The sequence below is a fragment of the Theropithecus gelada genome, chromosome 10, assembly GCF_003255815.1.
Source record: "Theropithecus gelada isolate Dixy chromosome 10, Tgel_1.0, whole genome shotgun sequence".
NCBI classification, from domain to species: Eukaryota; Metazoa; Chordata; class Mammalia; order Primates; family Cercopithecidae; genus Theropithecus; species Theropithecus gelada.
In genome coordinates, this window is record NC_037678.1 from 28,053,398 (window position 1) to 28,077,789 (window position 24,392).

General features: G+C 54.4%; 1 protein-coding gene across 2 annotated transcripts in view; it reads right to left on the minus strand.

Annotated features, from left to right (window-relative positions):
• Positions 1-2,867: 2,867 nt before the first annotated feature.
• The window catches only part of BCR (BCR, RhoGEF and GTPase activating protein), a 136,459-nt gene continuing 114,934 nt past the window's right edge, over positions 2,868-24,392 (minus strand). Inside the window, exons 16-23 of one of the 2 annotated variants that reach the window (XM_025400626.1) lie at positions 23,084-23,215; positions 11,334-11,393; positions 10,382-10,491; positions 8,993-9,132; positions 7,816-7,950; positions 6,780-6,885; positions 6,159-6,321; positions 2,868-5,459 (exon numbers count right to left, since the gene is read on the minus strand). In XM_025400626.1, the coding sequence (XP_025256411.1) occupies positions 5,370-5,459; positions 6,159-6,321; positions 6,780-6,885; positions 7,816-7,950; positions 8,993-9,132; positions 10,382-10,491; positions 11,334-11,393; positions 23,084-23,215 (936 nt within the window). In that variant the 3' untranslated portion in view covers positions 2,868-5,369. The remainder of the gene's footprint in view (positions 5,460-6,158; positions 6,322-6,779; positions 6,886-7,815; positions 7,951-8,992; positions 9,133-10,381; positions 10,492-11,333; positions 11,394-23,083; positions 23,216-24,392) is intronic. The other variant, XM_025400627.1, reaches the window with a different exon arrangement.

The window sequence follows — 24,392 nt, forward strand, 5'->3', positions numbered from 1 at the left end:
ACTCCATCTCAAAAAAAAAAAAAAAAAAAAAAGGAAGAAAAAAGTTCTTGTGACATTTGTGTATGAAATCAGCCTTTGCTACATGGATAGGACCAGCACGCTTCCGCGGCACGACTCTGCAATCTTACTACATTTATTTTTTTTATTTTGTATTTTATTTATTTATTCCTTTTGAGACAGAGTCTCACTCTGTCGCCCAGGCTGAAGTGCAGTGGCAAGATCTTGGCTCACTGCAACCTCCAGCTCTTGGGTTCAAGTAATTCTCCTGTCTCAGCCTCCTGAGTAGCTGGGACTACAGGCACACATCACAACTCCTGGCTAATTTTTGTATTTTTAGTAGAGATCGGGTTTCGCCATATTGGTGAGGGTGGTCTCGAACTCCTGACCTCAGGTGATGGACCTGTCTTAGCCTCCCAAAGTGCTAGGATTACAGGTGTACATTTATTTATTTATTTGCGACAGAATATTGCTCTGTATTAATTAATTAATTTATTTAAGATGAAGTCTTGCTCCATTGCCCAGGCTAGAGTGCAGTGGTGCAATCTCGGCTCACTGCAACCTCTGCCTTCCAGATTCCAGCGATTCTCCTGCCTGTGTTCTAGGTAGCTGGGACTACAGGTGCCTGCCACCATGCCTCGCTAATTTTTGTATTTTTAGTATAGACGATGTTTCACTGTCTTGGCTAGACTGGTCTCGGACTCCTGACCTCATGAACCACCTGCCTTGGCCTCCCAGAGTGTTGGGATTACAGGCCTAAGGCACCGTGCCTCAGCCACATTTATTTATTTAATTTTTTAGAGACAGGGTCTTGCTCTGTTGCCTAGGCTGGAGTGCAGTGGCGCCATCTCAGCTTACTGCAGCCTCCGCCTCCAAGGTTGAAGTGATTCTCATGCCCCAGCCTCCTGAGTAATTGGGAATACAGGCACGCACCACCACGCAGGGATAATTTTTTCTGTTTTTTTGTAGAGACACGGTTTCACCATATTGGCCAGGCTCGTCTCAAACTCCTGACCTTAGGTGATCTGCCTGCCTCGTCCTCTCAAAATACTGGGATTACAGGAGTGAGCCACCATGCCCGGCCTCTCACTACATTTAAATGATGCAGTGACTCATGTCTGTAATCCTAGCACTTCGGGAGGCCAAGGCAAGTGGATCACCTGAGGTCAGGAGTTCGACATGAGCCTGGCCAATATGGGGAAAACCCATCTCTAGTAAAACTAGCTCTGTGGCTGAGCTGGGTACGTTGCCTCACACCTGTAATCCCAACCCTTTGAGAGGCCAAGGTGGGAGGATTGCTTGAGGCCGGGAATTTTGAGAATAGCCTGGACAACATAGCCAGACCCCATGTCTACAAAATAATAATGATTTTAAAAAAAGGTGCAATGGCACACAGCTCTAGTCCAAGCTATTTGGCAGGCTGAGGCAGGAGGGTCCCTTGAGTCCTGGGATTGGAGGCTGCATTGAGCTATGATGGCACCACTACACTCCAGCTTCGGTGACAAAATGAGGCCCTGTCTCTAAAAGAAAAACAAAATTGGCCTGTGAGCGTGGGTTTGATTTCCAAACAGGACCCAGAAGGCAGGGGACAGAGTGTGGTCACCCTTAGGTGCTGAACACTCAGAAACGGGCCAGCGGCAGCCCTCGCCTCTCCTGCAGACACCAGATTGGGCAGAACAGCACGTGGCACTCACAGCTCTTGCAGCGACGGCAGAACCCAGTGTGGACCCTTCTGCCTGTGGGAGGGGCTGCTGAGGCCTGCGGAGAGGCCAGGCTGGAGGCTCGTCCCCTTGTCCAGCCCTTGGTGTGGTCTCTGCCAGGTCCCCAGCCCACCAGTGCAGGGCGCCCCTGAGCCTGCTGCTGCCACGGGCCTATCTCTACCTAGGACGTCCCCACACCCTCGCAGTGTCAGGGAAATGGTCATGGTGGCGGTGACACTCCCTAGGCAGGACTGTTGAGAGAAGCTGAGAAGGGTCACACTGCAGACAGGGGCCCGTGTGACAAGCCCCTCTCACCCCGAGAGAGCTGACCAGGCAGCTCATGAGCAGAGCCACATCCCCGAAGTTCGAGAAATATTCTGGCTGGGCTCAGCCACCTCACTGGCCACGGGCAGCCTTTGTCGTGTGAGCCTTTGTCGTGTGAGCCTTGCTCTCCTGGTGAGGCTGAGGCTGACGGCTGATGTGGGCATTGCCGAGTGTAACCTGTGGCCCAGTGGATGTGGCTGGGTCTACTCAACCTGCACTCACCCAAGTAGGACCCAGGCTGCATGCCCATCTCCAGCCCAGGGCAGCTCCCCTGTAAGCTGGGCGAACTACTGAGGCCAAGGCGGGAGGCGGCTGACAACACCCACGGCCCATGCGGAGGTGGTGGAAAGGCTGGACTCAGCAGCAACACCAAGCAGAAACCACCCGAGACTAAGGGGCTCGTGCCAGAGCGGTGGACACAGGTAAGAACCCGGGACCAGGCTGTGTGTGGTGGGAGTCCTCCCTGTCCCAGGGCTCAGCACAGCAAAGACAGACCAGCTGCGTCATCCTGGCGGCCATCTGTCCCTGTCCCACCTGCAGAGTCAGAACAACCTCTCCCCGGTGGGGATCGTCTCTCCCTGCCCCAACCAGACTGCCCCCACTCCGTGGAGTTAATGGCTGCGGCTCCAGCGTCCTAACGCTGCCCAGCTGGCACTGCCTGTGCTCACCCACACCCCCCAGGCCGGCCTTCCCTGCAGCCTGGGCTTAGCCACCTTGGCCTGATTGAGCCCTGAGGCCTCCTGGGCACCCAGCCCCATCATGCACCTGCTGCTTCCAGCCCCACCCCACCGGCTCAGGGGTTCTTCCCAGCGGCGCTGATCATGAAATCAACATGCACGCAAGTCGTCTCAGGGGACTTTTTAATGAAAGTGTCCGCAGTTCTTTCCCCCACGGTGGTGCATAGGTGGCTGAGCTCAGATTGCAGCTGCTAAGACACCAGCCACTTACCGAGAGAAAGCCAGGCTGCTTCAAACCCAGGGCCCGAGGCAAAAAAGCATCACTTCTGGTCAGGGAGTCTTGAAGCCATGCCTTGTGGGAGGTCACACTGGCATCTAGGCCTTTGCCTGCATTGCAGAAGGAGAGCCGGGTCCCCTCCTGGAGAACGCTGCGTTCCCCAGCCCCTCACCAGCTTTGCCACCACACAGGCTTTCGAGGCAGGAGGCCGGTAAGACACAGCTCTAGACCCAAAGCAACCATCAGCTCTGGGGCCCTGCAGGAGAGGAGCACTTTTAGAACATGGAAAAGTGTGGTCATCCCATCATTAGACAGCACACATCCTACATAAATAAAGTCATATGGGGAAGGAGGTTGGGGAGGGAACAAAAAATTGGCACAGACATTGATAGATTGGCTTCCAGTCTCAAGGTGACAGATGCACATCATGAGACCAGAGGAGACAGAGACAAGGGCTGGATTTGGCTTTTCTAAGCAACATGTGTTCCTGCGCAGGGCTGGATGGTCACTGAGACAGAGATGGAAGCCAGGACAGGGGAGCCCACAGGGCCCAGATAGGTACAGAGGGCAGAGGCTCCTGTTCTGTCCTCACCACCCGCAAGAGTGACACTGCTTGTAAACAGTGGCTGTGCTCACCTAGCAAGAAAAAAGCAAAACAAAATCCATACCACACACAGACGCAAACAGAAAGCCGTCCAGAAGCAGAGAGAAGTATCAGGTGCACAGCCCCGCTGTCAGTCAGCCCCGCTGTCAGTCTCCCCGATGAGCTGCAGGCTCAGCAGGAGCTGCCCATCGACACACAGGGGAAACCCACTGCTTCCACCTTGGGAGCGGTCGCCAGACAGAGCCACACTGGGGGCTGGTGTCATCCAGGGACCCCACACACTTTCTTGAATTCGATCCTGCTTCCCTCTGGGCAGCTGCGTCCTTTCCTCCTGCAGGACCGTCTGGAAACTCGGCTCTGCTCTCCCTTCTCTCCTCTCTCTGCCCCAAAGCCCTCTTTCTAAAAAAGTGATGCAGTGTTCATGGGGTTATTTCTTGAAAATACTTGGCGGCCTCCACGCTTCCGTTTTCTTTGAGCCAGGTGGTCAGGAGGGTTTACAAAGAATGCCTGGGCTCCCCCGCGGGTGCTGGCAGAGGGGGTAGTGATTGGTCCTGTGCCTCCACCTGCTCTGGGAGGGAATCTTCCATCTCTAAGGCTTGCCCCTTCCTAACCCTCCATGTATCCTGTTCTCCAGAGACTTTGGAACCCCACTCCTAAGAGCAGTGGGGCCAGGCGCTTAGAGGAAGAGCAAATGCTGCCAGGACACGGATTATCCCCAGAATACATTCTAGCATCGTATTAGGTATCTGAATCTGTTAGGAAAAAAAATTAGAAGCTACGTATAAAACTTAAAAATATTCAAGTATCAAAAGGTTATTTAGGGTTAAAGTTTTAAAACAAGTCATTAGCAAGCTGCTACCACCAAGTGGAGACTTTTACAAAAGTTGAGCGAGTCTGCTGAGCTGAGAGGACAGAAATGAAGTCACCTGTGCTGGGGCAGGGGCAGGGACACCTGGGGCAGGGAGTGTGTGGGCAGAGAGAAACCAGAGAAGTCCAGGTCTGTGGAAGCCAAACAGGAGAGCGTGCGCCGGAAGGGCGGTCAGGATCCGGGCACAAGGTCGCTGTCCCTGGAGAACGAACCCTAAAGTGCATAGCCTGAGACTCCCTCCCTGGGGGTCCTGTCCCCCAACATTTCACAGCCTGCCTGGAGCTGCCTTCCAAGGAGGACAAACATGGCAACAAAAGACCCATTTCTGCACAACAATCCTTCTGGAAAGAAAAAGAAGCCAAGAATGGAATCAAAACGCTACCCAGTGCTGACTAAGCCTCTCAAACCCTGTTCTAAATGGAGTGTGGTTTCTAAGTCAGGGAAATGGAAGAGGCCCCACCCACACAGGGACAGGGCCATGGCCCCACAGGCTGAAGCAGCAGCATTTATTCAAGATACAACAGTGAGGGAATCTGGTCACATTCCCTTCTCCCCGCAGAGAGCGCATCTTGACAAGTGATCCAGTAGAAACCTTTTAAACTCTATAAGTTAAGTTCATAAAAACCACTGTCTTCACCCTGTCTCCCAGGGCCAGGCCTGGACTCTCAGATGCACTGGCTTGGGGCGCCCTCGGGTGGCCACAGGGGAAAAAACCACAGTCTGAGGCCAGTCTGGGGCTTCCAGACCTAGGCGGGATTTGCCCACTCCACCTGTCCTTTGCCTTTGGGTCGCTGTCTCTTGGCAGATGGCCCAACACTTGGTGGCCCAAGGACACCTCAGGAAGGTTCCCACTCTACGGATGGCCTGATTAGCCAGAGGTTTCCAGGACGTCTGTTCGCCTCCTGGAGATGAACTGGGGCTCTTAGACTTCGGTGGAGAACAGGATGCTCTGTCTCTTGCTGTCCGGGGCAGGGATGGCCTCCAGCTGCAGGAAGTACAGCAGCACCTGGACCTGCCCGGGCAGAGTGGGGAAGAGGAGAGCGGCTCAGAGGGGGGCTCACAGCTGCTGGTGGGGAGGTCTTTGGGGCGTAAGCCTCCAAGTCCACCTCAGGTGCTGGAAACCCCTGCTGGTGTAATGAACCCCTTACAGTGAGACGGGGGTGGGGTGGGGTCCTGACAAGGCATGACTTGGTAGGGGGGTGTTTATTTTAGAGATGCACAGGGCCTTGCTCTATCCCCCAGTGCAGTGGCTCCATCATGGATCTCTGCAGCCTCTAACTCCTGGGCTCAAGCGATCCTCCTGTGTCAGCCTCCCACGTAGCTAGGACTACAGGTGTGTGCCACAATGCCTGGCTAATTTTTCTTTTAATTTTTTCTAGAGATGGGGATTGCTATATTGCCCAGACTGTTCTCAAACACTTGGGATCAGTTATCCTGCCTCAGGCTCCCAAAGTGCTGGGATTACAGGCATGAGCCACCACACCCGAACACTTGAGGTGGTTTTAAGCCCCCAGCAAGGTGGACCAGGAGGTGGCCTGGGCCCCCCGCCATCACTCCCATCCATGCAGACCTAGGCAAGTCTCTCTCTCTCAATCTCGGCCACACCACATACAATGCAAGTAGGAAGATGGGCAGGACTGGGGGGTGGGACAGGCAGAGGCCACCTCTGTCAGGCTGGGGTGGCGTGGGCTGGAACCTGTTCTTCCCATACCTGGGACATGACCTCCAAGGACCAGCTGTCGGTCATGGTGATGGGCTGGCTGGGGTTGGTAGGGAGCTTGCTCTCCTTCTCGGAGGGCCGGAGCAATGTGGGGCCAAAGACCGTGGCGAGGTTGTGCAGGGACATCTTATTGACTGCCTCCTTCTCTGCCACCCTGTAGAGGACCAAAGCAGACGGTGCTGTTTCACCACCACCACTAGCAGAGAGGCGGAGGGGCTGTGCCATGCTGGAGTCCCCAGGAAGGGCGTGACCTCGACCCTGGCTGTGCTGCAAGCTGACTCCAGCCCTGGTACTGCTGGGTCTCGGCAGCCCAGGACAAAGGGCCAGCTCCGGGCTGGTGGGGAGGTCTCCTCCTCGATGTCACTGGGAGGGAAGAAGGGGGTCCAAGTACACTGCTGGCCATGGCCAAAGCTCTGAGCTCTTTAAGGCCACAGTCCAAAGCGAGGAGGGTGGCAAAGATGAGAGGCTGGGGCAGGGGTGGCAGTGGCACTAGTCCCCAAAGGCAGTGAGTGACTGCAGTCAGGGGAAAAGGTCCTCGGTGCTGGAGGTCCGGTGGGAGCAGAGGGGCACCCCATGGCCTGGGGACCTGCAGCCACAGGAGAGCTGGGCTACCTTTTCAGGTGGTCCAGAAGGAAAAGGAAGGTGAGCAGGTTGGCCTCCGGCAGGGACAGCAGCAGGTTGAGCATGCAGCTCTCTTTTGCAACCGGGTCTGAAAGAGCTGGAGAAGGCGGTGGGTTACTCCGTAGGGTCACAATGAGACAGAGACCTCTCCTGAGGTGGTTACGTGGAGTGCCTGGGTCTTGTGTCCCTGCACAGCCCAGGCTCTTCATCATCCTCAGTCCCACAGCTCTGGCCCCCAGTGAGGAACCTGCGAGGGGCACTGGTGTGCGGTATGAGCCACCTGAACACCTTTTCTCTACCTCAACCTCACAGGGGTCAGCAGCACCCGGCAAATGGCAGCAGGAGGAGCCGTGAGAACAGCCGCTCATGGACAGAGCTGCCCTTGGGCATCTCCCGCCACCACCCCCTCCCCAGGGGAGCCCAACACAGGGGACGCTCGGCGTGGAATGAAACGGGAATGAGGAACACAAGGAGGTGGGAAGTGGGAGGGCTCCAGCCCCACCAAGTATGCAGAGACCCCCTCATTGTCCTGGACACCACAGGGCCACCTGCAGCCTGGGTGTGCATGGGCCCCGCGGGCAGAGCTGCCCTAAGGGTGACGTGGAGGTTACAGGTGCTGCACGTGCCAGCGCCCACTCTAGCCATCAGCCTGCAGGTTGACTAAGGGTCAGGCCAGGTTTGAACCCATGCTTGACTGGGCCAGGACCCGTGGCCAGAGCACCTGGGCGCTCCTTCAGTCCTGTTCTGCAGGAAGGAGGACAGCAGACTTTAGGACCCCACAGCGTGACAGTGCTGACCATTTCACCCTCTTGGTCCCCTTGAGGAATAGGGACGGGGAGCCCTCTGCGGATGGGCGAGGTCTTCCAGGACAGGCTTGATTTTGGTCCTGTTTTCTGAGGTTGGGTTAAAACACCGACCATGGCAGAGGGGGCACAGCTCAGGTTCCCACACATCACTTTTCACAGCCTCCAAGGGCAGCAGTGCACGTGGAGATGTTTCCCATGAGGCCAAGGCCTCCAGTGCTCACCGATGCCTTCGGCGAAGTTGGGGTAGAACTCGTCGGTGAAGAGGGGCTCGGGCAGCTCACGGAAGTACAGCTTCAGCGTGCCTGCGATGGCGTTCACGTCCATCTCGCTCATCATCACCGACACGTCCTTGTTATCTGGAAAGAGCACGGAAATGCAGCGGCCTCCTTCAGGATCCCAAGTGAGTCTCCCACCATCCCTGCCTTGGCTAAAGCACCGTCCCTGCCACACTGACCACTGTGCGGGTCCCTCCCCGGCTTTGAGCAGCTCATCTGACCCCTCCCAAGAGCTGTGCGTAGTTCTGTGTCTGCAGAGTTGATGGGGCTGCATGGGCATTCCCATTCCTCTCCCCTGCTTGGCCCGATGTGACGGCCAGGAGGAGGCCAGCACGGCAGGACACGGTGCCTGCGTGGGAATCGGGTGACTCTGCCCTGTACATAGCAACCACCCCTGCACCAGTGTCTTCTGATGGCAGGAAGGCTGTGGGAAAATCTGATTGGTTTCAGTGTTTGAACCGGTGTCTTCCTTTGGGCCCAATTGGTCACTGGTGCTTACGTCCTCACCACAGGCCAGGTCTATTCTGGGCCCCCAGAGGGAGCTGAAACTACCACAGGCCCTCCCAGGGGTACTGGGCATTCTAGGGGTCCTGGTCAGGGTCAGTGGTGTGTGCCCCAAAGAAGGGTCTGCAGGCACAAAATCCTGTTGCTTTGAAGATGCTGGGAAGGACTCTCTGGGGTCTCGATGCCCTCCCCTGGCATTTGTGGCAGTTCCAGGTCCTTCAGAGCCTGTGAGGGTTGGTGAGATAGAGGCGGAGATGACACAGCCCTGGCCTGAGTTGGGTCCCATCGGTGCCCTCTGTCTGCCGCATCCTCACACAGGGCAGTGGACAGACTGCACTGAGTCCTGGGCGTTCACCCCCAAGGCAGGAAGGCCAAGGCCCCGCAGAAGCCCTGGTTCACCCCAGCAAGCGGCATGTGTAGGAAAGATGGTTTGAATACTGGCTTCTGTAGAAGCTTTTTCTACAACTCTTGTTTTCTCTTTTTTAAAAATAATAAAACAGTAAATGAAAAAAAGACACAGCAAAGGATATGACATGCCCAGGCCATGGAGCGCTCTGAGATCTCATCGCCAACACCACTGCCCACACCTCCATCCCGTCCTGCGCAGGCCGACACTCACTGACGTCGAAGGCTGCCTTCAGTGCCTGGATGTCCGTGGCCACTCCGGACACGCGGTAGATGCCCACCTCCTCCATGCCTCGGCGCTCGATCTCCTCCACGCACTGGCGCACGATGTAGGGCACCTTGGACCTCTCTCTCCTATGGAAGGAGGAAATGTTCTCAGTGTCCTGGCAGCCCTGCTTGGGCCACAACACAGGAAACCTGTCCCTTATCTATACACATGGAGGTGGAGTGAGGACGGTAACGAAGATGCCCAGGTCTGGGACTGCACACACAGCCTTCTGCATGCCTGCCCTCCCTCTGCAAGCCCTGTCCTCATTGCATGTACTTTCTCAGGACCTTTCCAAGAGGCTGAAGCAGCCAGACCCTCTGCAAATCACACATGATCTTTGTGGGAAGGTCAGGAGTCCTAAGTAAAGTCAGCACAGAAAGGGCATCTGATAGATTCCAGGCCTGGGGTTAGCAGCCTGTGCCCCCAGCTGGGGGATCAGACCCGGTGTTGGTCCTGCCACCCGCATGCTGTGTGAGAGGAGAATCCCTGACCCCTGCCCTGGGCTTGGACCTTAACACATCTGACAAATGAAGGGTTGCCTCAGCACCAGCAGCTCCTGTGCTGCTAAGTGCTTTTCTCCTCTGAATCTTAGCGATGAACAATTCCAATACCGCCACACAGGACACTAGAGTGAGAATACTTCAAAGTGAGTGCCGTGCTGAGGCCTTTAGTTCTGTTTTGCAACTGGATTTGGGAGCACATCAAAGCTGCTTCTCAAGCCACCCTCATTAGCAGTGGTTATCTGGGGGAGCTGCTGCTGGAGTCCTCACTGCTCATGCCCAGAGCCCTCCCAGAGTGCTACGCAAGTGGCTGCCGTGCAGTTGGGGGTGGGGCGTGCTGTTTAGACACAGAAAGGAGTCCGGGGTATGATTGATGGAGGCCCCGGCCCACATGACCGGCAAGTTCAGGAGCCCAGCTGGATTCCATCCTGGGGAAGCAAATGAATTCTCAGAGGAAGTGGTCTGTGTCTGCAAGAACTGCTCTCAAACCAAACAGGCTTCTCTTGGCAACTGACTCGTGACAAAGGGGCAGGGGTTATGGCCATTCAACGGGAACCTGGGACCGTGACAAATTCCAAGCGAGGGCAGAAAACCCTGCACTCGGGCAGTTTCTGGAGCCAGCCCTACTGCTTCCAAGCAAGGCGGCAGTGACATTCCTGAGCTGGTGTTGAGTAAACACAGGAGGTAGCTGAACACACCAAGTGTTCCCTGGGGCCTGACCTCACCACGCAGCGGCCACGCACAGAGAGGAGAGACCCACACATGCTCTTCTCTGCAGAAACAGCTGAAGGGACAGGCACCCTCAGTGCATGAGCCCAAGCCCCTCCCCACTCACTTGGTGACCACAGCAATCTTGACTCCGAAGACCCCTGTCTGTTTTCGGGATGGCATCCTCTTCAAGCTGAACTCCCTGCTGTTGAACTTGATCGAGAGCTTTACTTCAATCTATAGAGGGGAGAAAGGGCACAGTCCTCTGATCTGTCTGGTCCTCAAAGCCCAAGGTCCCAAGGGCCCCTGGGAGTCTCATCAAATATTTCCACCCCCAAGGCATGCAGCGGTCTCAGCATGAGGTAGGGCTGCCCCTCAGGGAATCCCCTAGTCTACTTCAGCAAGAGCCAGGATTGTTGAAGATGGTGTAAAGGACTGGCTTCTGCAGAACCACCTCCTAAAATCCCCGCTGCTTCTCTTGCTTGCTTGCTTTTTTAGATATAGGATCTTGCTATGTTGCCCAAGCTGTACTCGAACCCCTGGGTTCCAGTAATTCTCCTGCCTCAGACTCCAGAGTAGCTGAGACTATAGGTGCACTGTGCCCAGCTCTCTCTTTCTTAGTAACAATTAAAAATTAAGTGAGAAAGACTAACAATAATATAAGAAAAAGCCAATAATCGCAAATATTAACGTTTTACCATATATGCCCAGACCTTTTTGGGTGTGTCATTGCTTTTAAGGTCTAAACCTTTCTGGGGTACCTAAAGACAAATCAGGGGTCTCCATTTCTACAGGCAGCCCCCAGGTTCCCCGAGTGGAGGCCCCACCTGTCCTGGTGGTGCCATGAGACCTTTGTTTGAGGAGGGATGCTCAGGGCCTGGCTAGCAACTGCATCCCAGTCAGTGAATGACGATTCCCGTGCATGGCGATTCTGCTCTTCGGGGAACCTCCCTCCTCCAACCAGGCTCCGTGTCAGACGCTGGCTCAGGCTCAGCCACCTCTGACCGATTTGAAATGAACAGAGGCCACCCTACCCTTCTGGGGGAAGTGGGTGCCAGAAGAGTCCCACGGACACGTACCCCATTCATGGCGATGACGGTGCGCTGCCAGTCTCTGTCCTGCAGGGCCTGTGGGTCCAGCTGAAAGCAAGGAGTCATGATTGGCAGAGGCCCTGGCGTCTGTTCAGAGGCTGCACGGGGCAGCAGCCCACACCCGCCACTTCTCCAGTCCTCAGTCAGAGACAGAGCCTGACTGTGGCCAGCATCTCCACCCAGAGGCCAAGAGGTAGAATAAGGAGGGGCCTGCCAGACACCCCTGGAACCCAGGGCCCCACTGCTCCCAGAGCCCTGCTGCCTGGGGCTCCCACTCCCTCCTCCCTCTGCCCCTCCCAGTTGGGAGCTGATGCGCAGGCTGGCAGACTCTCTCCACCCAGCTCCCATCACCACGGGTGCTATGTGGAGCTCAGTGAAAGGCGAGTTGTCCAGCAGCAACTTCAGTAACAACTCCTGGGGGCCTGGTATCCACTGCTGCTGTCTGGGGAACTGTGGACGCTGTTCTCCCCCTGCACCATGAACAGCTTGTGGCAGGAGGAGCCTGCAGGCCACACCAGTCCCGTGGTTTAGAATCAAGCCCAGGAGGACCCAGAGCCAAGCCCTAAATCAAGCAGCTGGTGAGGCGGCCGGGAGGAAACCCCTCTGTGACCTCTCTAACTTCTACCCCCACCCAGCCCTGTCCAGGCAGCTAGCCTGCAGGAACTTGTGCTTAATGTCACCTGAACACAGTCTGTGCTGGTACAAAACACCCTGTCATGACCAAGCTACATGTCCCCTGTCCGTGAAGGCTCTGTCTCCCGTTTTATGGGGAGCACAAGCTCTGTGTCAGCAGTTCCTGGGTACATAGAGACCACAGGCTGGGCTGGGTGAATGAGCAGTACCATCTTGTTAAAAATACACCTTCCTGGGCTCCACCTGTAGAAAACTGGACTCATAATCTGGGTGGGACCTGGGATTTGCACAACTAGAAACCCCAGGTAGTTCTGGAGTGAAGCCAGGTCACGGAGCCACCATCTGACTCCAGACAAGGTCACTGCATCTGGCCTTGTGTTTCCACCCCTTGATGCAGGTGATGGTTCATTTCAGCCACAAGGCAAGCTGCCTAAGAGCAGGGACCACACCTCATGATGCCTGCACACATTCACGTGCGTGCACACATACACACATACGACGGTGCTGAGCACAGCACCAGGCCTAGAGAGGGGCTGAGGACAGGCATCATGTTCACTGCAAGGGACCCTCGAGACCACAGCCACCTGGGCCTTCTGCAGGTGAAGTGGCTAGAAAATAAGAAGTTCTGGAGCAGGTCAAGGAGCCCAACCAGCTGCCCCTACTTCACAGATGTGTGCACCTGGGCCTCCCTCCCTGCACCTGCTCAGCACAAAGGCTCACCACAGGCACACCTGGGGGGTGACCCCTCCTCACCTCCCCTTCTAGGTCCTACCAGTTAACGTTTCCCAGGGATCTGAAATGTACAGCCAGAGTGACACAAAGAAGCAAAGGGTGGCAGGACGTCTCCCACCAGGGGCTGTGTGGCCACAGGCTCTCATTCTGCATCTGGCCCTGAAGGTTTTCAGAGGGCACACTCCAGGCCTCAGGGACCCCACCCTGAGAAGCAGCAGCTGTGAGCAGGGACCGGTCAGTCAGAAGCCACACACAAAAAGGAATCTCTCAAGTGGCACTTCCCCCAGAGTGAACCCTAAGCAGAGGCAGGAGAGGATAACATGAGGGATGGGGACAGAGTGCGCTTTCTCTGGAAAGGGAGAGTTTAATACCCCTGCTGGGAGCTTTAAAAAATTGAAACCCTGCCTGTAATATCAGCACTTTCAAAGGCCAAGGCAGGAGGATCACTTGGGCCCATGAGTTTAAGACCAACCTGGGCAATATAGTGAGACCCTGTCTCTATAAAAAAATTTTCAAAAACATTAGCCAAGCATGGTGGCACGTGCCCGTAGTCCCAGCTACTCAGGAGGCTGCGGTGGGAGCATCACTTGAGGCTAGAAGGTGGAGGCTGCTGTGAGCCAAGATCATGCCATTGCACTCCAGCCTGGGCAACAGAGCAAGACCCTGGCTGTACTAACCAACCAAGTAACTGGAAACACAGAAACATGTTAAGCAGGAGACATTCTTCCCTTTCCTTCAAAAAACAGCCATCACTGGGCCCCTCTCCCCTTAAAAACCCAGAACAGACAGAAGCAGCTAACAAGCAACCCAGAGTCCAGGTAAACAGAGACAGAGAAGCTGTCCACACATCAGGCGGCTGCCCCTCAAAGCCCCCCTGGAACCACGGCCCACACGTCAGCCCACCTTGCCCTTGCACACCAGGTTTCGGATGTGGGTCCACAGGGCAGTGCCGCGAGCACACCGGTACTTTTCAGCAGAACCTGCCCTGCTCCGGCCCGCCCGGCCGGGATGGAAGTACTGAAGGAGGCCCTGCATTGCGGCCGGGGTGGGTGTCGACTCTCGCATGCTTGACCTTGCTGCTCTGGGAAGCTGGTGGGGCTAAACGAGAGCTTCCAGCCTCCACGGCCTTTTGACCAGGCTTTGAGGGAAACCCCGCCCCACAGTCCGGCGGGCCAAGGTCAAAGCTGCCCATCACCCCGGGTTCCACTTTTTTGTCTGTGTGTGGGAAGAACATCCTCCCACCCCAGCCTATCGGTTACGGGAATTTCCAACGTGTCTCCATCTTTAAAGCCCAGAAAAGCTGAGCTTCCTTGTTAAGTGGCTAGTTTCCTGTTGCCCAAGTTTGGAGACTGAGTAAAGTATGACTGCTCAGCCTGCCTTGTGCTGGAAGCGCTCTAGACTGTCCAGAATCTGTACCACTCCCAGCACGTAACCCCAGTAATCACATGCAGTGCCCCTGATGGACCCAGGGCGGAGGACACCCTGCTCCGGTCCTGCTCCCCCAGACTAAGCTGGCCGAGCAATGTGCAGCCTGGGCGGGGCTCCAGCCAGCGTCCACTCCCCAGCACTGGTGCTGTCCAGCGCCCACCACAACCTGGCACTGATGCTGCCAGCTGGGCTCTTTACTGGGTCCCTCTCTGTGACTCCCAGTGACTGAAGACCAGGTTGTTGGCCTCCGGGCACCAGCTCTCACGGCGGTCCTGACTGGCGGCTCCAGTGGGAAAGGCCGCCCCGAGGCTGGCTCTGTTCCAAAGAACTGAGTGTGCTCCGCAGAGCGGAAGTCGTATAAAGAATAGCATGATAATGAGGCCTGTGCCTCGGCTTGGCCAACCCCAAACATTGCTCAAGGCTGGCACGCTCTCTCGTGAAGTTATTTAAAGCACCAGAGAAGTAAACAAGGAAAAGATGGGGGTTTGGAAAAACAGATGACCAAGGGGGAAACAGTAGTTTTCCCTTAAGGGAAAAACTGAGGCACTCCAGATGCTTTCCAGGGTCCCCCTGGGTTGCAAGGTCTTGGTGAGAAATACGCCTGCTGCCTGGACAGGGACCGGACGGGCGGGGGCCTGTCTGCTCACGCGCAGTGGTCTCAGGACGACGACTAGGTCGCTGCTCATCTCCCCCCGAGCTGGGTAAGGCAGGAGCCTTGGAAGAATGACTGTGGTCAGCGGGCCTGGCAGATGGTGGCCTGGAGGTCTGCCTAGAAAACTACCATGCACATCCATCCCAGGGAAGTGGTGGGGTGGAGGCTGAGGGAGGCCAAAGCCCAACTGGGGCAGGTGTTGCATGCTGCCCTGAAGCGTCACTGACCACCTTGCATGGTGGCTCTGCTGGGGGCCCAGCACTGCCCTGCTTGCTCTGTAGTCTGTGGCTGGATTGAGTCACCAGTGGGCAGCCAGAGGACATCCTCTTGCCCACCCTCAGCAGGGGCAGGGAGGAGGCTGAGTAAACCATCCAAAGGGGGAAATGCTCATTCACTTAGCTCCTTGTAGACAACAGCTTCCTCCACACCCATCGTCACCAGCCTGGATGGTCCAGCAGGGCATCCCCAGTTGTTCCCGTCTGGGCCCCATGTGTCTGCACCATAACCTACTCCCAGGGGTGGGTCTTTGCTGAGACCACCAGAGAACCTCTGTGTTCACCAGGAGAGAGATCACAGGCCTCCTGCTGAAGTCTATGACCACAATCTGCTCTCCTGAGATCCAGCCCACACCTTTTTTTTTTGTTTTAGGACGGAGTCTCACTCTGTTGCTCAGGCTAGAGTGCAGTGGCGAGATCTCGGCTCACTGCAACCTCTGCCTCCTGGCTTCAAACCATTCTCTTGCCTCAGCCTCTGGAGAAGGTGGGATTACAGGCACCTGCCACCATGCCCAGTTAATTTTTGTATTTTTAGTAGAGATGGGGTCTCACCATGTTGGTTAGGCTGGTCTTGAACTCCTGACCTAAAGCAATCCACCCACCTCAGCTTCCTAAAGTGCTGGGATTACAGGCGTGAGCCACTGTGCCTGGCCTCTATCCCACTTTTAACTCTTTGCTGTTCTTCTCTGATCCTAACTAGTCTCTAATATCACTTCAAAAGGAACACCCCCTTCTCCCTTAGGCTAGACTATAACCAGCATTGGTGAGGATGTGGAGAAATGGGCTCTCATACATGGCCAATGGGGATGTAAAATGGTGCACCCACTCCAGACAATGTAGGGCAGTTCCCCAAACAGTCACCTTGTTGCACAGCCCAGCAATCTCACCAAGTGTCTCCTAAATGAATGAAAACATACGTCCATATAGAGACTGGTACCAAGGACCAGTACCAGTCTGATGATGGCTGCATCAACCGTAACAGCCTAAACTAGAAATGATCCAAGTGTCTGTCAAACAGTAAATGCAGAAACAAAAACATGGTATATGTATGCAACGGAAAATTATTCAGTCATAAAAAGGAATGAAACAATGCTACCACATGAACAAGTCTCAAAAACATAATGGTAAGTGGAGGAAATCAGTCAAAAAAGTCGGCTCTAGTATGATTCCATGTTTATGAAATGTGAAGAAATGGGCAAATCTCTAAAGACAAAGGCAGATCAGCTTGGGTCTGGGAGTGGCTATAACTGGGAACAGGGGCTGGGCACGGTGGCTCACACCTGTAATCTCAGCTGTTTGGGGGGCCGAGGCAGGAGGATCACTTGAGCCTAGGAATTTGAGACCAGCTTGGGCAGCACAGCAAGACCCTGTCTCAAAAAAAAAAAAAAAAAAAAATTTAGCCTTGCATGGTGGCGCATGCCTGTGGTCCCAGTTACCTGAAAGGCTAAATACTGGAGCCTGGGGCATCAAGGCTGTGCTGAGTGCGGCTGCACCACTGCACTCCAACCTGGGCAACAGGGCAAGACCCTGTCAAAAAAAAAAAAAAGGAACAGGGAAATTGTTTGGGGTGATAGAAATATTCTAAAACTGGATTGTTGGTAAAAGCTGTAGAGCTCTGTAAATTTACTACAAAATCATTCAGTTATAAAAATGGATGCATTTTTGGAGCATCCATGGAAGCACCGCCTCCCGGGTTCACGCCATTCTCCTGCCTCAGCCTCCCAAAGATTACAGGTGCCCGCCACCACACCCAGCTAATTTACTTTATTTTATTTTTTAATAGAGACGAGGTTTCACCATGTTAGCCAGAATGGTCTCGATCTCCCGACCTCATGATCCGCCTGCCTCGGCCTCCCAAAGTGCTGGGATTACAGGCGTGAGCCACCGTGCCTGGCCTACTTTAAGTATTTTTAAGTGTGCAGTTCAGTGGCATTAGGCACATTCACGTTGTGCAACCATCACCACTGTCATCTCCAGAACTTTTTTTTCATCATCTCAAACTGAAACTCTTCACCCATTAAACAATAACTCCCGGGGGCAGGTGCAAAAAAACAACTCCCCATTCCCCCTGCCCCAGCTCCTGGTAACCTCAAATCTACTTTCTGCCTCTATGGATTCGACTACTCTAGCTACCTCATGTAAGTGGAATCATACAGCATTTGTCTTTTGTGTCCGGTTTATTTCACTTAGCAGCATGTCCTCAGGGCTCACCCATGTTGTAGAATGTGTCAGAATGTCCTTCCTCTTGAAGGCTGAGTAATATTCCATTGTATGGATTGACAGACATGCACCAGCAGGTGGACGTCTGGGTTCTTTCCAGTCTGAGGCTGGCATGGTCAGTGCTGCTGTGCACATGGACATATCCACCCGACTTGGTGTCATCTTTGCATTCACAAGCTGTTGCCAGGCATTTCCGTGGGCTCTTGGGGGAACAGGTGCTGCAGAGTGGGCAGTCCAACAGGGAGACTGCCTGAAAATGGGTGGACCTCACTGCATGGTGGGGACTTGAGAGCAGCTGCCAGGGAGGCACCAGGAGGGCCCCAGTCAGACCTGCTGGCTTGTGCCTGGTCAGATGCCCACATAACCTGGGCTGGCAGAGAAGTCTGGGAAACTCCAGCCAGCCAGAGCACCAGCTTCAAATGAAGCAGAGGCTCACTGGCAACAACAAAAATGAACTCTGATGCCCCCACGGGAATGTGAGTTGTGAGCCCAGCAAGACACATAAACAGAGCAGGAGAAATGGGAGAAGACAAAAGTCTATGACTTGATATAATGTTGCCTTCTAAGAAGAATAGACAGGGCTAATGTGATTTAGCAACCTAGAAAATTTGCAAATGAAGAGAGATGCACCTATAATCCTAGCACTTTGTGAGGCCCAGGAGGGTGGATCATTTGAGGTCAGGAGTTCCAAGATGCACCTGACCAATATGGTGAAACCCTGTCTCTACTAAAAACACAAAAAAATTAGTCGGGCATGGTGGCACATGCCTGTAGTCCCAGCTACTTGTTAGGCCAAGGCAGGAGAATCGCTTGAACCTAGGAGGCAGAGATTACAGTAAGCCAATGTCGCACCACTGCACTCCAGCCTGGGGGACAGAGTGAAACTCTGTCTCAAAAAGACAGAAACAACTGAAGGAAGAAATTCCTAATGGCAGCAAGGCTCCAACTTCCCCAGCTCTGCCGGCTGGTGACTCCCTCTTCCATACCCCATCCGATGAATCTTGGATGGATATTGATGCCTTCACCTTGAAAAATCCCTCCCTGAAGATGCAGACTCAATGTCCCTTGCTCTGTGAAGGCATCTCTGTCCCCTGACCTCACTTCCCAAACAACCGTGCCATCTGAGCCAGCAGTCACTCTGGGCCAAAGTCTGCCCCAGCTCTTGGCACATTTGCCACATCCTTCCTTTCCAGCTTCTCTGATCTAGACCATGAAGGCTGGGGACAGGGGTCTTCTCGTTCTTGGGGAGACCCCTAGGCATGGCACACAGGAAGCCTTCCATGACTAGGGTGGCACAGCAGGTTCCTGGTGTCTGAGGATGGACCAGGATGGTCTCGCTCACTCAAATGGCTCATTCAGGGTCGGAGCTGGCTGGGAAAGGACACCTGGCTTGGGTCCTCTTGCACCTGCCCACACACAAGGGCTTTGATTCGTGCTGTCAGTGGTTCTTTTCTGAACTGTGGGCACCACCACAGCTTTGTCCCTGCTGTACTGTGTATCCCCTTGCCTTTCTGGCTCTGAACAAAGCAGCTCACTCATCCTGATTTCTACAGCTCCCACCCCCCGCCACCTCCACCCTCATGGAGCCTCTATCGTGCAAGAAGGGAGGTGGGGACCTGGCAAGTCATCCAGGACAGGTATTTGAAAAGCAGGAGCCAAAATCTGAGACTCGGGCAAGTGGTTCCTAAACCCAGCTCATTAGCACCATTAAGGGGAGCAAAAAAACCAGACCGCGCCAAGCCCCCCGCCCAGAAGATCCTGACTCCTGCTGCCCACAGACAGGCGCATGAGCAGCTTTGCTGAGAACTCCTTTCCATCCCAGACCCCTGCCCTTGGGGGAGCCCCTGGGGCCTGCCAGGGACCTCTGCCCTCATGGTTGGATCTGGACACTCCTGGGATGCTGAGGCTTCTCTACCTGCTGCAACTGCCTCACCTCATGGGAGGGTCTCTCTACTCAACTTCTGAGTCAAGGTGCATAATCAGAGTGGGGGCTGTGGGCCCCTGTAGCGGGCTGCAGAGAGCCAAGCGCCTCCCACACAGTACAGTGCAGAAGGCAGCTGGTGTCACTGCGAAAAGCCCAGATTCAAAAAGGCTGGGCTCCGGAGTCGCGCACGCCCTCTCTCAGGCACCCCTGTGCAGAAAACAGTGTCCACAGGGGAGAAAGAGGCCAGGCTGGTGTCGCAGAACGTCAACGGCATAGTCACCGCCACTCCCCCGACTTCCTTCCTCCTGGGATCCCACAAACAACCCCCCGGCTGGGAGCCTGGAACTCCAGGGACCACAGCAGCCGCCATCTACTTGGCATGAGTCATGAATGCCCTTCACACAGCAATCGGATTCCTTCCTGTCTAGCCATGGTTCCCACCCATCACTCCCACTGACACAGGGACCAGGGGCTGGAGCCGGACAGTGCCTGCTCCATTGCCTCCTCGCAAACGACAACAGATAAGGATAAGAACAGCAGCAAACGCTGACCCCCCACCCGTGACAGCATGCGTCACTCAACCCTCAGGGTCCATGGCCCCCCACCCCCATTTAAAGGCGAGGAGGCTGGGCGCAGTGGCTCACGCCTATAATCCCAGCACTTTGGGAGGCCGAGGCGGGTGGATCACCAGAGATCAGGAGTTTGAGACCAGCCTGGCCAACATGGCGAAACCCCGCCTCTACTAAAAATACAAAAAAATTAGCCAGGCACGATGGCACATGCCTGTAATTACAGCTACTCAGGAGGCTGCGGCAGGAGAATCGCTTGAACCCAGGAGGTGGAGGCTGCAGCGAGCTGAGATGGTGCCACTGCACTCCAGCCTGGGCAAGAGAAGGAAGAAGGAAGGAGGGAAGGAGGGAAGGAGGGAGGGAGGGAGGAACACATTTGAGCGAGTGGGACAGTAACTTGCCCAGGTCACACTGAGTGTGGTGGGGGAGAGACAAAGACTCTCCTTGATGGAACTCATCTGGTCCCTCCAGCTCTTTATTCCAGCTAGATCCCATCCTTGGGCATGTTCTCAAGAATCCAATTTTTGCAACAATCCTGCTAAGTCAGTTTAGCCAGAACCCCCTGCCCTTGCTATCTGATCAGATTCCTCATCCCATGCCATCCCCCAGGGGAGATCGATCACTCTGGCCTGTCTTCAGCAAGAATCCTGTCGGGTCGGTTTCACCAGAAACCCTCTTCCCCCTGATGTTACTTCATCATTTTCCATCCATCAACCCCTACCCTTCTTCTTGGCTGTAAGTCTCCACTCGTCCATGTGAATTCAGCATCGAGCCCATTTCTAAGCTTTCCATTTCTAGTCTTTTCCCCGTCACAATAGTTACAAATAAAACCTGCTTTTACCACTTTAACGGCTGTCCAGCTTGGGTTTTTCTTTGACACTGCTCTCCTCTTCCCCAGGACGGAGTGGGGTGCTCAGCCAGCACCCCTAGACTGACAGAAGAGCACAGGTCATGTGCACAAGTACGTCAGTAGCACCGCAGAAAAGAGTTTCAAAAGAGGGCCTGACACAGTAACACAGGAAGAGGCCTATCAGCTCTTTTCTCTCTTTCACTGAGACCCCCAGTTACTTAGCAACAGTACTCAGAGGTCCTGGTTCAAATTCAGCCACTCCCAGGATTCCAGTTGAAGATTTGGATGAGTTGAGTCAATGGTTGGCAGAACTGGAACCTACCTTTACCTGGTTTGATGAGCTGAAAAAAGGAGCCAAGGACCCAGGCTGTGAGTATGAGGCTGTGCCAGATGCAGGCTGGACTGTGGGGGAGGAATGCCCTAGGCTGGGTGGGGGAGACGGAAAACATGGAGAGGGAGAGGGAAGGGGGAGCAATGGGAGCACAACCGGCTTTGTAGTCTGCTCCCTCCACCTCCCTGAATACCCGGGACCCTGATTCTGAGCAGGTTAGAGAAGCATCTCCTGAGTGTCAAATGAGCTGTCTCAAAGATCTGCTGCAAGGACCAAATGAGAAAGCGCATGTGGCCAGGCACAGTGCCTCAGGCCTGTAATCCTAGCACTTTGGGAGGCTGAGGCAGGAGAATCGCTTGAACCTGGGAGGTTGCAGAGAGCCGAGATCACACCACAGCACTCCGGCCTGGGCAACAAGAGCAAAACTCCAGTCTTAAAAAATAAAAAAACCTTAGCTGGGCATGGCAGGGCATGTCTGTAATCCCAACGACTTGGGAGGCTAGGGCAGGATTGCTTGAGCTGAGGAGTTTGAGGTTGCAGTGAGCTATGATCCTGCCATTGCACGCCAGCCTGGGAGACAGAGCTAGATACTGTTTCAAGAAAACAAACAACAACAACAACCAAAGAAAGCACATGTAGAAAAGAGCCTGAGCCGTGACCATCACCCAAACTATGACCATCACTTGACTGATGCTAAAACACTTTGGATCTCAAAGGAGACCAGCACCAAGTACTCCATCAAGAGCTGTGTGGCCCATCTGCATGGTAAAATCTTCCACCATGAGAATCCACACAAAGGCTGGGAGGGTGAACAAGATAGTGCAGTGGGACAGGGACAGGGCAGCTGAGAGCAATTTTTAGTTAATTTATTTTGTTTTAGACAGGCGTCTCACTGTGTTGCCCTGGGTGGTCTTGAATACCTGGGCTCAAGCAATCCTCCTGCCTCAGCCTCCTGAGCAGCTGGATTACAGGCACGTGCTAGAGGAGCCTTTTTGATTTTAAACCTGATCTCGAAGTACAGGGAGCCCCAGGAAGCCCTGAGTCACTGATTTCCCGTGTAAGCTTCCAAGGCAGAAAAACAGCCAGTGGCTGCACCTCCCAAGACGTGGCCAGCAGAAGGGGTGGCAGAAGGGGGTGAAGCCGGCACTTGGTAAAGATTTGCTGATCTGAATGAGAATGTGGAACACATCAGCAAGATGACAAGTTACTCAGGGAAGGGCCACCCTTTCCCTTCATTCTTCCTGGCGCTTGGTATTTAACTGCAAGAGGATTTTTACTTCCTGCTTAGGGAGGGAGCTGGGGCTTCCTGGGGAGCCCTGTGCTTCCAGGGGCATGTGGAATGCCAGACCCACTCCCTCTAGAGGCCTCTTGTGAAGATGGAAGAGAGAGCTGTAGCCACAACCCACCAATATAATGCACTATAAGGAAAGCGTGACCAGGGCTTCCTCCCAGCTACCCCCGCGGAACTGTGAGGGTGGGATCAGGAGAAACAGGGCATGGGGTGCCTGCTATGATCCTCCAGGAAACACTGGTGGCGGGCTCCCAGGGGCTGGATAAGCTTCTGAAGGACAGAGGGCCCAGGCAGTCTCCTTAAGAACCACGGCCCCCTGCTGGTCCTGTACGGACACATTCTTGGTCCCACCTGGGGGCTTCCAGGCTAGCCTGGGAGGAGACCTGTCTGTGTGCACCCTGTTCAGAGATACAGCTCTACACCCTGGGAACTGGGTCTAGACCACAGATAGCGGATGCCAAACAGGCAGCTCTGAGACCCCTGTGCTTTTCTAAGAAGACTGGCACAGGATGCGCCAATTTTGGCCCAGGGCCGTTCTGCCTTTGGGTTCTCCTATGGCCAGGCAGGAACTGAGGCCCCAGCTGCAAAATCAAGTTGAATGGAAATTCCTTTTGGAATGAGCCGACACAACAGACACGCAGACAGAGAGCAGAACATCAAGACCCATCAAGACACATGCAGGCACCGACTCAGGTCTCCCACAACGGATGTTTCAGAGTCACAGCTGCCCACCCCACCCCACCCTTGGTGCAAGGCCATCTCAGTGTCCCCAAGGGCTGCATGAAAAAGGACACCATACATCAGGCAGGGGAGGGTAGAGATGGCCGCCTTACTTGGACCTGGCCCTTCCCCATGAGTCTGTCCGTGCTCTCGCCATCCTCCTTGGGGATCTTCGTCTTGTTGTAACACTTTTCGTAGCACAGTATCCTCAGGGTCTGGGAGCCCTCCAGCTCTATCTCAAATTCCTGCAGGCCCGAGGGAGAAGGGAGGAAGTCCAATGTGAACAAACAGGTCAATGTTATAGCTGAAGGGTCCTCTGAACCCAGGCTCTCCCGTCGCCCTTGCTGGCCCAGGGGGATTGATGCCTGAGACCCTCCTCCCTTAGTCCTGGGACACATGGAAATGTTTCCTGTAAGCATCCCTGGCATGAGACTGTGGCTCAGCCTGGATGCTTCCAGAAGCTCCGACTGCCAGTCAAACCTAATCCAAACTCCTTACACCAGCATCTCAAAGGGTGATCCCCACACCACCTGCCTCACAATCTCCAGGGTGCTTGTTAAAAGATATTTCTACGGGCTGGGCGTGAGGGCTCACACCTGTAATCCCAGCACTTTGCGAGGCCGAGGTGGGCAGATCACTTGAGACCAGGAGTACGAGACTAACCTAGCCAACGTGGCAAAACCCCATCTCTACTAAAAATACAAAAAGTAGTCGGGTGTGGTGGTGCATGCCTGTAATCCCAGCTACTTGGGAGGCTGAGGCAGAAGAATTGCTTGAATCAAGGAGGTGGAGGCTGCAGTGAGCCAAGATCATGCCACTGCATTCCAGCCTGGCCAACAGTGTGAGATTCTTCCTCAAAACAACAACAACAACAACAAAAAAAACCCACAACAACAAAAAGTTATTTCTATGGACTCTGAATGATAATGATCTGTCAACATAGGTTCACTTTTTTGGTGGTGAGACTGTTCCGTAAGATATTATCACGGTGGATACACATCATTCTACATTTGTCAAAACCCACAACGTGTAACACCAAGAATGAACCCTATCTAATGTCAACTATGAACTCTGGGTGATAATGATGGGTTAACGCAGGCTCATCAACTGTAACTCACGTCCCACCCTAGGGTGGAATGTCCATAATTGAGGTGGGGGGCAGGGGGTACATGGGAACTCTTTGTTCTTTCTGCTCCATTGTACTGCATACCTAAACCCACTCTTTAAAAAATGAATTCTATCTAAAAGGAAACAAAGAGTGATCCTTGGGGTTGACACAGGAGGGACAGGGACTTGGAGGAAAAACTGCTTCCCTAGCTTTCAAGTTGTCTGCGTGGGTGTGGTGTGAACTCTCTCCTCCGCCACCCCGATGGTGCCATTGGTGAATCTGCACTTCACGCCAATGTGCGTGCACGTGTGGCT